This window comes from Acinonyx jubatus, chromosome B4 (assembly GCF_027475565.1).
Source record: "Acinonyx jubatus isolate Ajub_Pintada_27869175 chromosome B4, VMU_Ajub_asm_v1.0, whole genome shotgun sequence".
In the NCBI taxonomy this organism is placed as follows: Eukaryota; Metazoa; Chordata; class Mammalia; order Carnivora; family Felidae; genus Acinonyx; species Acinonyx jubatus.
The window spans coordinates 136290277-136302762 of record NC_069387.1 but is presented as its reverse complement, the minus strand read 5'-3'; the positions used below and the strand labels follow the sequence as shown (position 1 = coordinate 136302762).

Sequence of the window (12486 nt, the reverse complement as noted above, 5' to 3'; positions counted from 1 at the left end):
CCCACGGCCACCCCCACACAGACACCAAGATGACGGTGCAAAAGGTCATCACTTGTGGGACACGCAGCTGGTTAAGCGTCCGACTCTTTGATTTCAGCTCAGGTCATGATCTCAAGGTTCGTGAGATCAAGCCCCATGCTGGGCTCTGCGCTGACAGCACAAAGCCTGCTTGGGGTTCTCTCTCTCCCTCCCTCTCTCTGACCCTCCCTAGCTCATGCTTTCTCTCTCTCAACATAAACAAATATTTTAAAAAAAGAAAGAGAAAGAAGTCATCTCTTGCATGGAAACCTGCTTCTCCCTGTACCTCCCCCTTCAGGCCTCAGTTTCCAGAAGGTTCCTAAACCCCACCCCCACATAAAGCAGGGGAGCAGCCCCACGATGCACCCCAGAACCCTTAGCTTCCTGGGTCTTGGCCTGGATGCTCCTTAACTATAATCACCCAGCTGGCCCCCAAGCAGACCTGTGGGAGACTGGTCCCTCTGCGTCCTCAGAACTGGGAGGGGACTTTGGTGAAGGACTGGGGAGTGAGGCTGGCCGGGGGCTGGGAAACGGACAGAGCAGACACGTGGGCAAACACCACTCAAGGCCACCGGGGGGACTGCAGCCTCCAGCCAAGGGCTCCGGGCGAGGCTGGACCCAAACACGCATCTGCCCCAGACAGAAGTGCGTTCTGTCCGGGAGACGGTGCTGTGACGCGCCACAGAAGGCTGGCCGTGGCCGGCAGGCCGAGAAGGCACCCGGGGACAGGGCCAGTCCCTGGATCTCCCAGCATCCGTCCAGGTCAGGTGACTCGCTGCACCTCTTTGCATAATTAAAACGTAATTGAATCTTTGCATGTCTACAGATTTCCACGTAAGAAAGTTCAGCATCAGGTAAAGTCCTGGCTGAGGCCCATGTGCCGATGTCTGGGACGGGGCCCTGGCCTTGCAGCCTGGACAGAATGCAAAGTAGGGTGAGTCCCTCCCCTGACAAGCTCGAGGCCTCCCCCACCCAGGGAGTCCCGAAGAACCCCGGAACAGCCACACTGACCTGCGGGGACAGGCAACACAGCCCGATTTCAACGCTGCCCCAAAGCACACACAAGTTGTCCTAAATGCCTGCAGAGCAGGGTAAAGACCCTTCCTCCAAAGACAGCCAGGTGCCCCCAGCTCCCAGGAGCTGACCACCAACGGGTAAGACCTGACAGGAAGCCAGCGTCCGGCCATCGCCTTCCCACCGACTAAACCCCGTGCACGGGGCACCTGGAGCCTGGCGGGGATCCTCGGAACCAGAGCTGGTGACGACACTCGGTAACAACAATGCACTCGCCCACCCCACGGAGGAACCAGCTCTTGGTGGGGATGTCCCAGCAGCGGCCTCGTCTGCCAGGCCACCAGCCTGCAGGGACAGGGAGAGCACGGATCTCCAAATGTGCAAACACCCCCCGGAATGACCCGCTTCTCGCTGGCAGCACCGTGAGGCAGGGGCCCAGCTCTCGCGGGCAGAGGTGGGGGTGCCGAGGGGGCCACGTGCCAGGGACAGCTCCACCCACAGCAGGGCCCACACCATCCCCCCCAGAAGCTGGGGCGTCACCTCCAGAACGGAGGGGCGCTGCCGGGATGAGGGTGACCCTCCCACGGCGGGCGAACCCCAAGGTCGCTGCGTGCGGCAGGGGGCTCAGGAAGGGGTCCCGACCCCCGTGGCGGCTCAGGGGCAAGGAGGCGCCCGCGGGGGCAGTGGGGGGCCTCGGCCCCCTCCTCACCTGGCCTTCAGCACCTCCTGGACCTTCTGTTCCAGCTCCATCCGCCGCTGCCGCTCCCGGTCCAGCTCCTGCCGAAGCATCTCCGAGTTGGTTTCTTCCCTCAGCTTGCGGAGCTCCTCCTCTGCAGGGAGACAGCTGCCAGGTGACCATCGCCCGGGTCCACCCTGCCCCTTGACGGCGCGGGCACCACGGGAGGGCTCGGACACAGGGCTCGGCCCGCGGCTGCCGGGCCACGGCGTCTCTCCTGCTCCGCCACGGGGCGGGGGACACCGCAGGCGGGACTATTAACCGGGGCTCCTCTCACACGGTGGGGGCAGGAGCTGGCGCAAAGCAACGGCGAGGAGTCCGGTGCGGACCGGACGCGGGAAAGGCAGCTCGCCAAATCACTGCACCCATAGGATGTCCCAGCGGAAGGGATCCTGGGGACACCTGGCCACCCCACCGACGTCGCCTGGACGCACACGTGCACTAGGTGTGGTCGGGAGGCCGCAGCCACAGCGCGGAGCCCCTACGATGGGCAGACGGGCGGCTCCCACCCCCCGGGGTGCTGGGCCGGCGGGGAGCTCCTGCCATCAGCCAGGACCCGGAGGGGATGGACATCAGGGCCGCAGGTCCCTTGGCTCAGGAACAGCCTTGCAAAGGCCCTGAGGCAGAAGTGGCCCACGGGCCGAGGGGAGGAGTCACAGATGAGATGGGGGGCCGGGTGCGCAGAGCCCTGGGAGCCAGAATGAGGACCTGACGTTTCCTGGCAGGGGTGGAAGCTGAAACCATGTACGTGTGGTTTTAACTAGAGTATGTGGTAAGCTGGGTAACGGTCCGCAAAGATGTCCCAACCTGATTCCTGGCACCTGGGACTATGTCCCTTCGTGGACAAAGCAGCCCTGCAGATGTGATACACGTGCGGACCTTGAGACGGGAAGTATCCCGGTTATCCCAGCAGACCCAAACTGCCATCATGTAAACTCCTAAGAGGCAGCAGGAGAGTCAGAGGTTAGAGAGAGGAGAGGCAGGTGCCAGGCCGCTGGCCTTGAGGGTAGCAGAAGGGGCCAGCAGCCAAGGACCGCCGGTTTCTCGAAGCCAGTGAAGTCGAGGAAACAGATTCTCCCCTAGGGCCTCCAGGGGAACACGGCCCTGCCAACGGGGGACCCTCGGTTTGGACTTCTGGCCGCCAGAATTATAAGAGAATAAGTACGCTATTTTAAGCCTCTCGGTGTGTGGAAATCTGGTGCAGCAGCGAGAGGAAACTCCCACAGAGTGGGGCACGCACGTGTGCACAGACCCTAAGCGCACGCACGCCTCACTGCGCGAGCACACGGCGGACACCCAGATCCAGACACGATACACTTGGGGCCACAGAGGCCCCCGCACCTGCCATCTGCCTCCGCCCTGCCCCCAGTGCCCAGGGGTGACCGCCAGCTAGCTTCTAGGCACAGGTGAGGCCTCCCCCTTCTGAGACTGTGTGTAACGAGGATGAGGTCTCAGCTCGGGCAGCCAGGACGAAATAGCACAGGCTGTGGGGCCTGAACAACAGACGGATTCCTCAGGGCTCGGAGGCCGGCAGGCTGAGGCCAGGGTGCCCGCCGAGCCTGGGGGAGCCACCTTCTCACCACGTCTTCACGGCATGCAGAGAAAGGGCGCCAACCCATGCTGGGGGCTGGGGGCCCCACCCGGGTGACCTTGTCTAACCCTGACCACCTCCCAGGGGTCCCCACCTCTAACCCACCCCCCACCCCCCGCCCACCCTGAGGGCGAGGCCTTCAACACACGAATCTGGGGGGATGCAGACATTTGGTCCACAACAGCTCACGGGCCCCGGCTGTCTCTGCCCCCCTCAGAGCGCCTCCCCCACCGGGTCCCCCACAAACACCTGGGGAGCGACAGCTGGCCGCGGGCAACTGGTTCAACTCTCGAGGGCTGTGCCAAGTCTCGTATCACAACAAAATGCAAGAGTCCCCCTGAGAATCCTCGGCTCCTGCACTTCCCAGTCACGGTGGAGACGGCTCTCTCGTTTCTGAGCTGGACACGCGGTGGACCTGCTCTCGTCACAGCCCCACGATGGCACGGAGCTCGGCCGTCTCCACTCTGCCCCCGGACACCAGCCCTCACTTCTCAAGGCTCTGCATCATCTCCTAGAGGGGTCGCCACCCGCCAGAGACAGACGGACCACACAGGTGTGAGGGACAGAAGACCTGCCTCCTCGCGGGGCTGGGCTGGGCTCCCCGCATCCAAATAGGTCACAGCCACCTGATGAGACACCCCGACCGCCCTGCAGGGAGAGGCAGGTGCAACGGGGACGCGGCCACGGCAGCCCCCGACACGTGCCGTGGCCTGGCCACGAGCCCCCCCAGAGAACACGTCCCGAAGAGAGACGGCTCCCCACACCGACAGTGCTGCCGAGGCCGAGACCCGGGAAGAGCCTCCTCCGTAGGCATCTGCTGGGGGCCGACGATCCCACTTCCCCCTTTTAGTCAACAGTTAGTCACAAAACAAGTCTGCTGAGCTGGGGCCCGAGCAAGACGGAACAGAGTGGTGGGGAGGCCCGCGCTCGCGGTCACCCTGACGGACGGGTATCTCGCCGCTCTTCACGGGACCAGCGCGTGGCCTCGCGCACCAGGACACTTGTGACAGAGAAGTGAGCCACACAAAGGCCGGCCCTCTGGGGACCCGGACAGTGAGAACAGCCCCGTTCAGGGAGTGAGTCCGAGGGGTGGGCGGGCGTCGTGGGGCACGCGTGAGTGGGTGAGGGGGGTTGGCGCCGAAGAGAACTGAGCCCTGTGGACTCAGGAAAAGCCACACTTGGCTCGAGTCCTGGAAAGGTCTTCCTGAGACGCAGGAACGCGACCGACTCATTCACCAAAATCGGAGGCGCGGCCTGGAGCCGGGGAAGAGCCAGGACCCCCCCCCCCCCGAGTCTGGCCAGTGGCGGGAGTGCAGGCCTCCGCTGCCCCTCGCTGCCAGTCATGGTGAGACCCTCGCTGGCCTGGGGGGAGGGGGGGCCAGGGAGGGACCGGGGGAGACCCAGAGGCTTCCTTTCCTGTCCCGGCTGCCTCCCCAGACCTGGGGACACAGGGCTGAGCCCGAGCCCCCGAAATTCAGGCCAAGGTCAGCACGGCAGCCTGAGGCCCCAAGCGCAGAGTGGCTTGCAGCAGGACAGTGCGTGACGGCAGGGCTCTGTGTCCAGACGGCACACGGGCAGCCCGAGAGGCCCAAGGTCAGAAGACCCTCCCGCCTCGAGGGTGCCTGGCCACACCTCCTGCCTGGGTTGTTCGCGGCTCGCCGGATTCCACGAAGAACACGGGTTTGCGAGGGCCGGGGTCCACCTGCTCGGTGAGCGTTTGCAGTGTGCCAGGCCCTCCCGTGCATCTAACCCCGCTGGGATCCGCCCGGCTCCGGGCGACTGCGCCCAGCACCCTCCAGCACCCGCCGGCCCCTCCGGGCCCCTCCTACTACTGAGGCCTGTTGGGAGAAGGTCCCGCACAGAAAGAGGACACGCCAACGCTACAGGGAGCGGTCCCTCCCAGCTCCCACGCGGACCCCCTCAGTCCCGGGGTGAAGCGGGGTGGCCCCCACACAGCTAAGTCTCCCCGAAGACTGAGGCCTCTGGACCCGCTGAATCTGGACGCAGAACAGGCCCCGTAAGGGGGGCCGTGCAGAGGGGAGAGGAGAGGGTGGTCCCTGCCCAGGTCCAGAGAGCCACTTCTGAGTCAGAGCCGGCAACGGGGGCCAGGCAGCAAGGGAAGGGGGCCAGGGAGGCAGGTGACAGGAGCACAGAGCCCCAGCTCCAGGGTTGCGGGAAGCCCAGCTGAGCCCCGCCCCCCCGGCCCTGCCGAGGCAGCCGCGTGTCCCCGCTCGCGGTAGCCAGCCAGGTTTATGGTTCCTAACTGGCCCCCTTACACCCTCCAATCCACCTCTAAATGGCACTCCTGCCGCCGTCCTGCCTAAAAGTCGGCAGGGGCTTGCGATAAAATCCAACCACTCAGCAAATCCCTCCAAAGCGATGCCCCCCACTCCGCCTCACCTGCTGTGTCTCACTGCTCTTCCCTCGGCTTTGCTCTCTGGGTCCGAGCCACAGGGATCTCCTTTCAGAGATCGGCCCACGGTCTGACCCTGCCCCAGGACCTTTGCACATGCTGGGGCCCCCCTCCCTGCCACTCAGTCTCAAGGCACCATTTCCCCTCCCAGAGCAACCTCCCTGACCGCTCCCCACACATTCAACGTGGCATTTTGTCACTTCCCTCATGGGTTTGCTCTAACCGGAACGTGGGCAACATGGGTTCTCCTCAGGGTGCTGGGAGGGGATTCCTCGAGGGGATGCAGGTCCACAGATAAAGGCTCAGCAAACGTGACCGCTAGAAACACACCATGTTTCTAAGTCTACACTCACGCGCAGGATCCCCTGGCTCGAGCCCACAGTCCCCGTCTGTCTACTGTCTGTGAAGGCCCAGGGCCCAGCCTGGCCCAAGGAGAAGCCAGGAAAGGCACGGTGAACGGACAGCAGGCGAGCAAGGACAGCCCAGCGAGCTCTCAGGCAGCACACCCAGCGGCGGGAGCAGACGTGTCAGCTGTAGGACGCACACACCAGGACTGGCCGGGAGCCCGACGGCGAGGACACCAGTGGTGGGGGAGGGGCCGCTGCCCTGGCACGAGGCCTCCGGCACCCAAGGGACATCCTCACCCTGCGCAGCAGACCCGCCAGCCCCCACGCGTCAGGCCTCAGCCTTCCCCAGCCCTGCACCGGGGCTCCCGGGGACCCACCCTGAGGGCTCAGGAGGACTGGGAGTCCCCACCTGTGGTTTCCGGGCACACACGGGCACACACGGCTGGGAGGTACTCGGGCGACCAGGGACCCAGAGCTTAGCATGTTATCGGCCCGGGAGCTCCGGCCTCCACAGAGACTTCCACTCGGCCCCACACTAAGCCCAGCTGCCCAGAGAGACCACCTGCTCGCACACAACTTCCTCAGCAAACGCCCGCTGTGCGCGTATTATGCACCAGGCTTCGTCAGAGGGAACACTGCTGTGATGAAGCAACCGCACCCCGGGCAGAGCAGGCATCAGGTGGCCCCTGTGAGCACATCTTCTGTGTATGCTGGCCCCAGGGGGCTGGCCTGGACACAGCTCCCCACTGGCCCTTGGGCCCCTCGGGAGGTGGGTCCCGACACAGGTAGGGCCCGGGGACCCTCTTCCAAGAGGGCGCCTGCACACCGGCAGTGGGAGAGCCCTGCCCTCCCATGTGCCTACACAGCACTGCCCAGCCTCCTCCCACGGCACTCGCTTCGGAGCAGTGTGGTCCTTCTGCGGCGGGCCTGGTCTAAGCAGATGCCCGGTCAAGACTCACTAGATAAGCCAGTGGATCAACCTCAGGGTGAGCCTCCACGGGGTCCTGTCCACCATGTGCTTATGGGCAGACAGCCCTGGACAGGGGTGAGGGCACCTCTCCCCCAGGGGGAGTGGCCATTGGCCAAGTCAGGTACCCCGGGGGCCACCTCACAAGTGCCCAGATTGGGGTGTTCTCGAGCTTTCCCATCCCAACACCCACACGCACCCCAAATACCTCTGTGTATCTCAGCTCCGTCTGAAGGTCAAGGCAGCTGCGGACGCCTCCCCCATCCACAGGCAGTCAGCCCCTCCTGCATCATTGGCAGGAAACCACACTTTACTTAACGTGGCCACCCCCGAGCTCCCTTCCCCAGGAGGCCAACCTGCGGAAGCTCAACACGTGGCTGGGTTCCACCACGTGGCAACTGTGGGCCAAGCCTACGTGGACACGTGTGGACACCCAGATTCCGCCCCACGAGCCACTGGTGCGCTGAGCAAAAAAAGACACACTCACCATCGCAGGTGGTTTCAGAGACGCGGGGCAGCCAAGAGCCAGGTTCTCTTAACACCCTCGGGGGTTAAGCCCCCTCGGCTCGGCCCTGCCCTGCCCTGCCCTGCCCAGGATGGAGGCTTGGGACCTCAGCCCCGGACTGCCCCTCGGTCTCCTGGCCTCCCGGGGTCAGGTGGGCCCCCTGTGGAACAGAGACGAACGCACCCCCAGCCCTCACCACCGCGCCACAAAGCCCCTCCCCCCCCCCCCCCCCCCCCCAGCCAGTGCGGGGCAGCGGCTCACAGATTCACACCCTAGGACGCAGCCAGGCAAATCTGCCCGTCCCCCTTCCCGGAAAAGAGACATCCACCTCTTCCAGCGCCTCCTCTCCTGGCGGCACAGAGATGTCTGGATAAATAAACCCAACGGGCATTTGGGGCCATCTCCCTCCCGTTCTCTGAGAGAACAGCTCCCTGCAAGGCCACGCGGCTCTCTCCCCGAGCCTGAAATACCGACCAGACCCAGGGAGCCACCGGTGGGTGTTCCGGCCTGTCCCCCCAGCTGGTGACATATTTAGGTCAATCACAGTGCACGGGGCACAGGACACAGCAGCACAACCCTACCCGCCCCCCGCCGCCCCCCCCACGGCCATCGATTTCTCCCTCCTCCCTTCCCGCTGAGTGGCAACTGCTGAGCCGGTCTCACTCCACCCAGCCTCCCCTCGGGGCCGCCTCTGACCCCAACGCCCTCTGACCTCAGAGCCCAGACCACAGTCTTTCCAGCAGCGACCAGCCTTCCTTCTGCAGAGCCCGGGCCCCGGGCCTGGACACTCGGCTGCCAGAGCGCGAGGCTCCCGGGTCTCAGCATGGGACCACCTCACGTTGACTCCATCGTCCCATCTCCCCTGACCCTCTGTCTCCCTCTCGCAGGAGTTGCTGTAATTAATCAGACTGGGCACACCGGGTAACCAGGATGGCCCCCCCCCCTCGGATCCTTAACTCAGTTACAAGTCCCTTGGGCTACGAAGGTGACACGGTGGCAGGTTCTGGTGATGAGGGCACAGACACTTTTGGGGGCCAGGATTCCGCCCCGCATTCCTTCCTGAGACAAGACTGTGTCCAAGGAGGCCCTACCGGGCCCCGGGAGGGAGGGACGGGTCCCTCCTTCCACCTGCCCCACGGGAATCCACAGGTCACAAAACACAGAATGGACCCCTTTCCTGGGTCAGATGGCCCTCAGGAGATGGAGGGGCCCCAGCAGCCCCCTCCTCCCACCCATCTCCTCCCCACCTCTCTCTGGGCCCCACCTGAAGCAGGATTGGAAAAGTGCCCCACCAGCCCTGACCACGAGAGCTCTGACTCTCTGAAGTCCCGTTGTGAGAAGTACCAGCACAGAGGACATCCAGTCGCCCACACTTCCACAAGCCCATGCCCTACCCGTGCCATTTTGGTGAAGCATGCTCTCAGGCTGTTTGGAGCCCCTCTCTGCCTCTTCGTGGGGGCTCACGGGCCGTGGGAGCCACCCTTGCAGGGGACCAGATGCCCATCAGTCCACAGGCACCAGCGGCTAAGTTACAGGCGGGGTCCCCAGGAGCGGAAGCCACACCCTGGCACATCAGACCACCAAGTCAGGGCCCTGCGGGGCAGGAAAGGCGGCCTCGTTAGAGACCACCGGGCCCGCCAGGGTCACACAGTGAGGTCCCCAGCACAGTGATTCGCTCCCTTCCAAGGACTGGTATGGCCACGGGGGTGCTGCAGCAGAATGCTGGGGGCAGCCAGAAGCTTGGGGGAGGCTGTGGGAGCCCAAATGCCTACCTGAGGAGGGAGTCTGAATCCCCAGACCTTCTAGGACCTGGGGGTGCACCTGGAAGACAGGAGTCTGCCCCATAATTCGTGAATTCCCTCCCTGCACGGCTGTCCAATGGGGCCCCCATGAGAGCGGCGGGTACATGGCATGATGCCACCCACTCCCGTGACAGCCGTTGGGCAGCAGACTCAAGGCAGGGGGAGGCCCGGGGGTGTGGTGAGCCCTGAGGGACGCTCAGACTTTCTAAGCCTTGGCTCCCTCGTCCCAAATGCCCCCTTCTTGCAGTGGCACGGTCCACACAAGCCAAGTCCTGCTCTAGTGGGGGCGTTCGGGGCCCCTTACAGAGACTGCTGACCGCTGCTTGCCAAGGGACAAGGCAAAATGAGCCACAGACGTGAAGCCCCGAAAACAGCAGGGTGTGGTAAGGCGCTCCATGCAGGGCTCGCGCACAGAGTCCAGCAGGCGCCCCCCCCCCCCCCCCCCCGAGCCTGAGAGGCGGGCAGGGTCGGCAAGCTGACCGGGGACTCTGGGCACCTCCTCCACTGGCAGCCCACGGCCACCCGGACTCGGAGGGGCAGAGAGAGGACGCCCTGGGCCATGCCCACCACACACCCCGACAGCGTGGGCCACGGCCCAACCCAGCGCCCCAGCCTCCAGGGGAGTCACTGGGAGGAAGGAACCAGCTTCCAGGCTATTTTTAAACGTGTAAAAGTAGAACTCTCAAGCAGGAGCCCTCCTGGCACAGGATCCAACAGCCCCAGCCACAGCCAGAAATAAAAATCAAGCGATAATCCTTAAATAAAACTCCTTCCCACCGGCCGGGCCTGCAAACACAGAGACCGCTGGGAAAGCTGCTCCGGCTGGCCATGTGGGAGGCAGCACACCTGGGGGCCCCAGGCTCCGCCCCCACCCTTCCTCCTGCCCTGCAGCCTGCACCCTCCCCACCCACAGCCTGCTGGCCCAACTCGCCCGCTGGCCATCGCCTCGGACCTTTCTAGAAGGCAGAACCACGTGCTCCCCACAGTGACCAGGTATCAGGCTCTAAGCCGAGGGCACGCCGCTACGTTTAATGACCAGCAAAAAAGCGCCCACAACAAGTCCCTTCCCCCTCAGCTTCTCCCAGAGAAACACCGTTTGGGATGGGCAACTTCCGTCCGCACGATGTCTCTGACGTGGACTTCGCTTACTGTGGTGCCACCAACCTCCAAGAATCAACGACCGTGCTGTCTGGCCCTCAGGGGGAGGCACCTGCCGTGCCGGGCTGCTTAGACACCGGCCTACCGCAGGGTTAGGTCCCTCTGGGGAAACCAGCTGGGGTTTTGGGGGAACAAGCAGCAGGTTAACATTCTTTCCATGTAAAATAATGAGAAATAGGATCTCATCCAGGGTTTTGACCCAGAACAGCTGTCTTTCAGGAACCGACAGCCCCTCAGCACAGATGACGTGGCTTCATGGGGCTGCCCGAGGTCTGGGCTCTGGGGCCCCGGACCCAGAAACAGAAAATGTGTGTGTGCCCATCCCTGGTCCCTCTCTCTTTCCCACCAGCACTGAGTGCCCCGCAGCTGAGCCCACCATGCCCAGCCCTTTCCCACAGCAATGAGCTATTTTCTAAGCACCTGCACCCTGCACAGCTCTGGGGTGGGGGCCGCCGGGACTCTGCCCCCAACAAGGCAAGACCAGGCCCTGAGTCTCCGAGTGGGTGAGCTCACCAGGGAGCAAATGTGACACATATAAAACACATGCTTAAGGACCAAACACCAGACAGGGTGAGAGCAGGGAAGGGCGTATCTGGAGGACCTGAGCTGTGGTAAGTGCCCGCCGGGACCTGGAAGGATGTGCAGAAGCGTGCCCGGTGGAAGGAACAGTCTGTCTGTCCACTCATCCATCCACCCGCCTACCCACAGACCCACACATCCATCCATCTATCCGCTCACCCACTCACTCACCCTCCAGCCATCTACCCATTCACCCACTCACCCACTCATCGGCCCATCCATCCATCCACCCACCTACCCATTGACTCATCCATCCACTCACCCACCCACCCACTCACCTACCCACTGACTCACACATCCATAGACTCGTCCGTTCAAATACGCACTGAGCACCCACAACCACTAGACCACGAGCCTAACCTATGGGGATACGTAGATAAGGCGCCGGCCACCTTCACTCTGTCACACGAGAATCCGGCTCAGTAGAGGAGACGCGACGTGAAGTTCCCACATGGAGCTGGAAGAAAGTTGGGGCAAGCCCACGTCACAGGGCGGCCCGCTGGACCAGTGTGGCCTCGTCCCTGGGGGTCTCGGCAGGAGGGGACCAGCCAGGGGGCGGCAGAGGGCGGGGAAGGCAAGGTGCTGTCCCCACGCGGGAGCTCAGGCATGCCAGCGTTAAGCGGGATCCCATCCTCCGGCCTCCTCACCGCCCAGGGAGCGGGTGGGGTGTTCAGTGGGTGAATGCGGGGCGTCAACGAGAAAGCTCCCAGAGCTCGCGTGGCTCCTGACGAAACACATCCCACGGAGCTCGGTTCTGTCCTCTTCCAAAGTGCCCGTCAGAGGACACTGCCAGACCCTGGACACAGAGCCGTCAAAATACCACACGGGCAGGCCCGCTGGAGCTTGCTCCCTGACTTCGCCCCCCACCCAAGAGTCCCGTAGCCCTGGGTCCCACGGGGCGAGCCCAGCACCGGCAGGCTCCGGGGGTGGCTCCTCTGAAGTAGGAGCTGGGCAGGCAGGGCGCTCAGCCGGGCACTGAGATGGCCCTGCCTGGGGCGGGGTGAGCTGGGCTCTGTGCTCGTCGAGGAGTCGGGGCCCAACATCCCAACGGATAACGGAAGGGCAGATTCTCACCGGGAGTAGAAGGGATCCGGATCTGCCTTCCTCTTCGCTGAACAGCACCGATTTAACGGCAGGAGCAGAGTCAAACCAACCAACGAAACGCCAGACTCCCAGATGGACATCTGCGGGCCCACATCCACCACCACGTGGCCAACCCCACACCGAGCCCTGCAGCCAGTAGGCCTGGAGTGGGGCCTCACCTCGTCTGGACAACTCCCGCCCCCCTCCAAACCGTAAGCAGGCAGCAGGCAGCTCCCAAAGCCCCTGCTGGCAGAGGACTTTGTGGGTGAGAAA

General features: G+C 63.9%; 1 protein-coding gene across 6 annotated transcripts in view; it reads right to left on the bottom strand.

Annotated features, from left to right (window-relative positions):
• Positions 1-12486, bottom strand: part of GRAMD4 (GRAM domain containing 4) — a 73354-nt gene that overhangs the window by 17655 nt on the left and 43213 nt on the right. For all 6 annotated transcript variants that reach the window (XM_053199529.1, XM_053199532.1, XM_053199534.1 and 3 more), the window contains exon 4: positions 1742-1862. In XM_053199529.1, coding sequence (XP_053055504.1) covers positions 1742-1862 — 121 coding nt within the window. The remainder of the gene's footprint in view (positions 1-1741; positions 1863-12486) is intronic.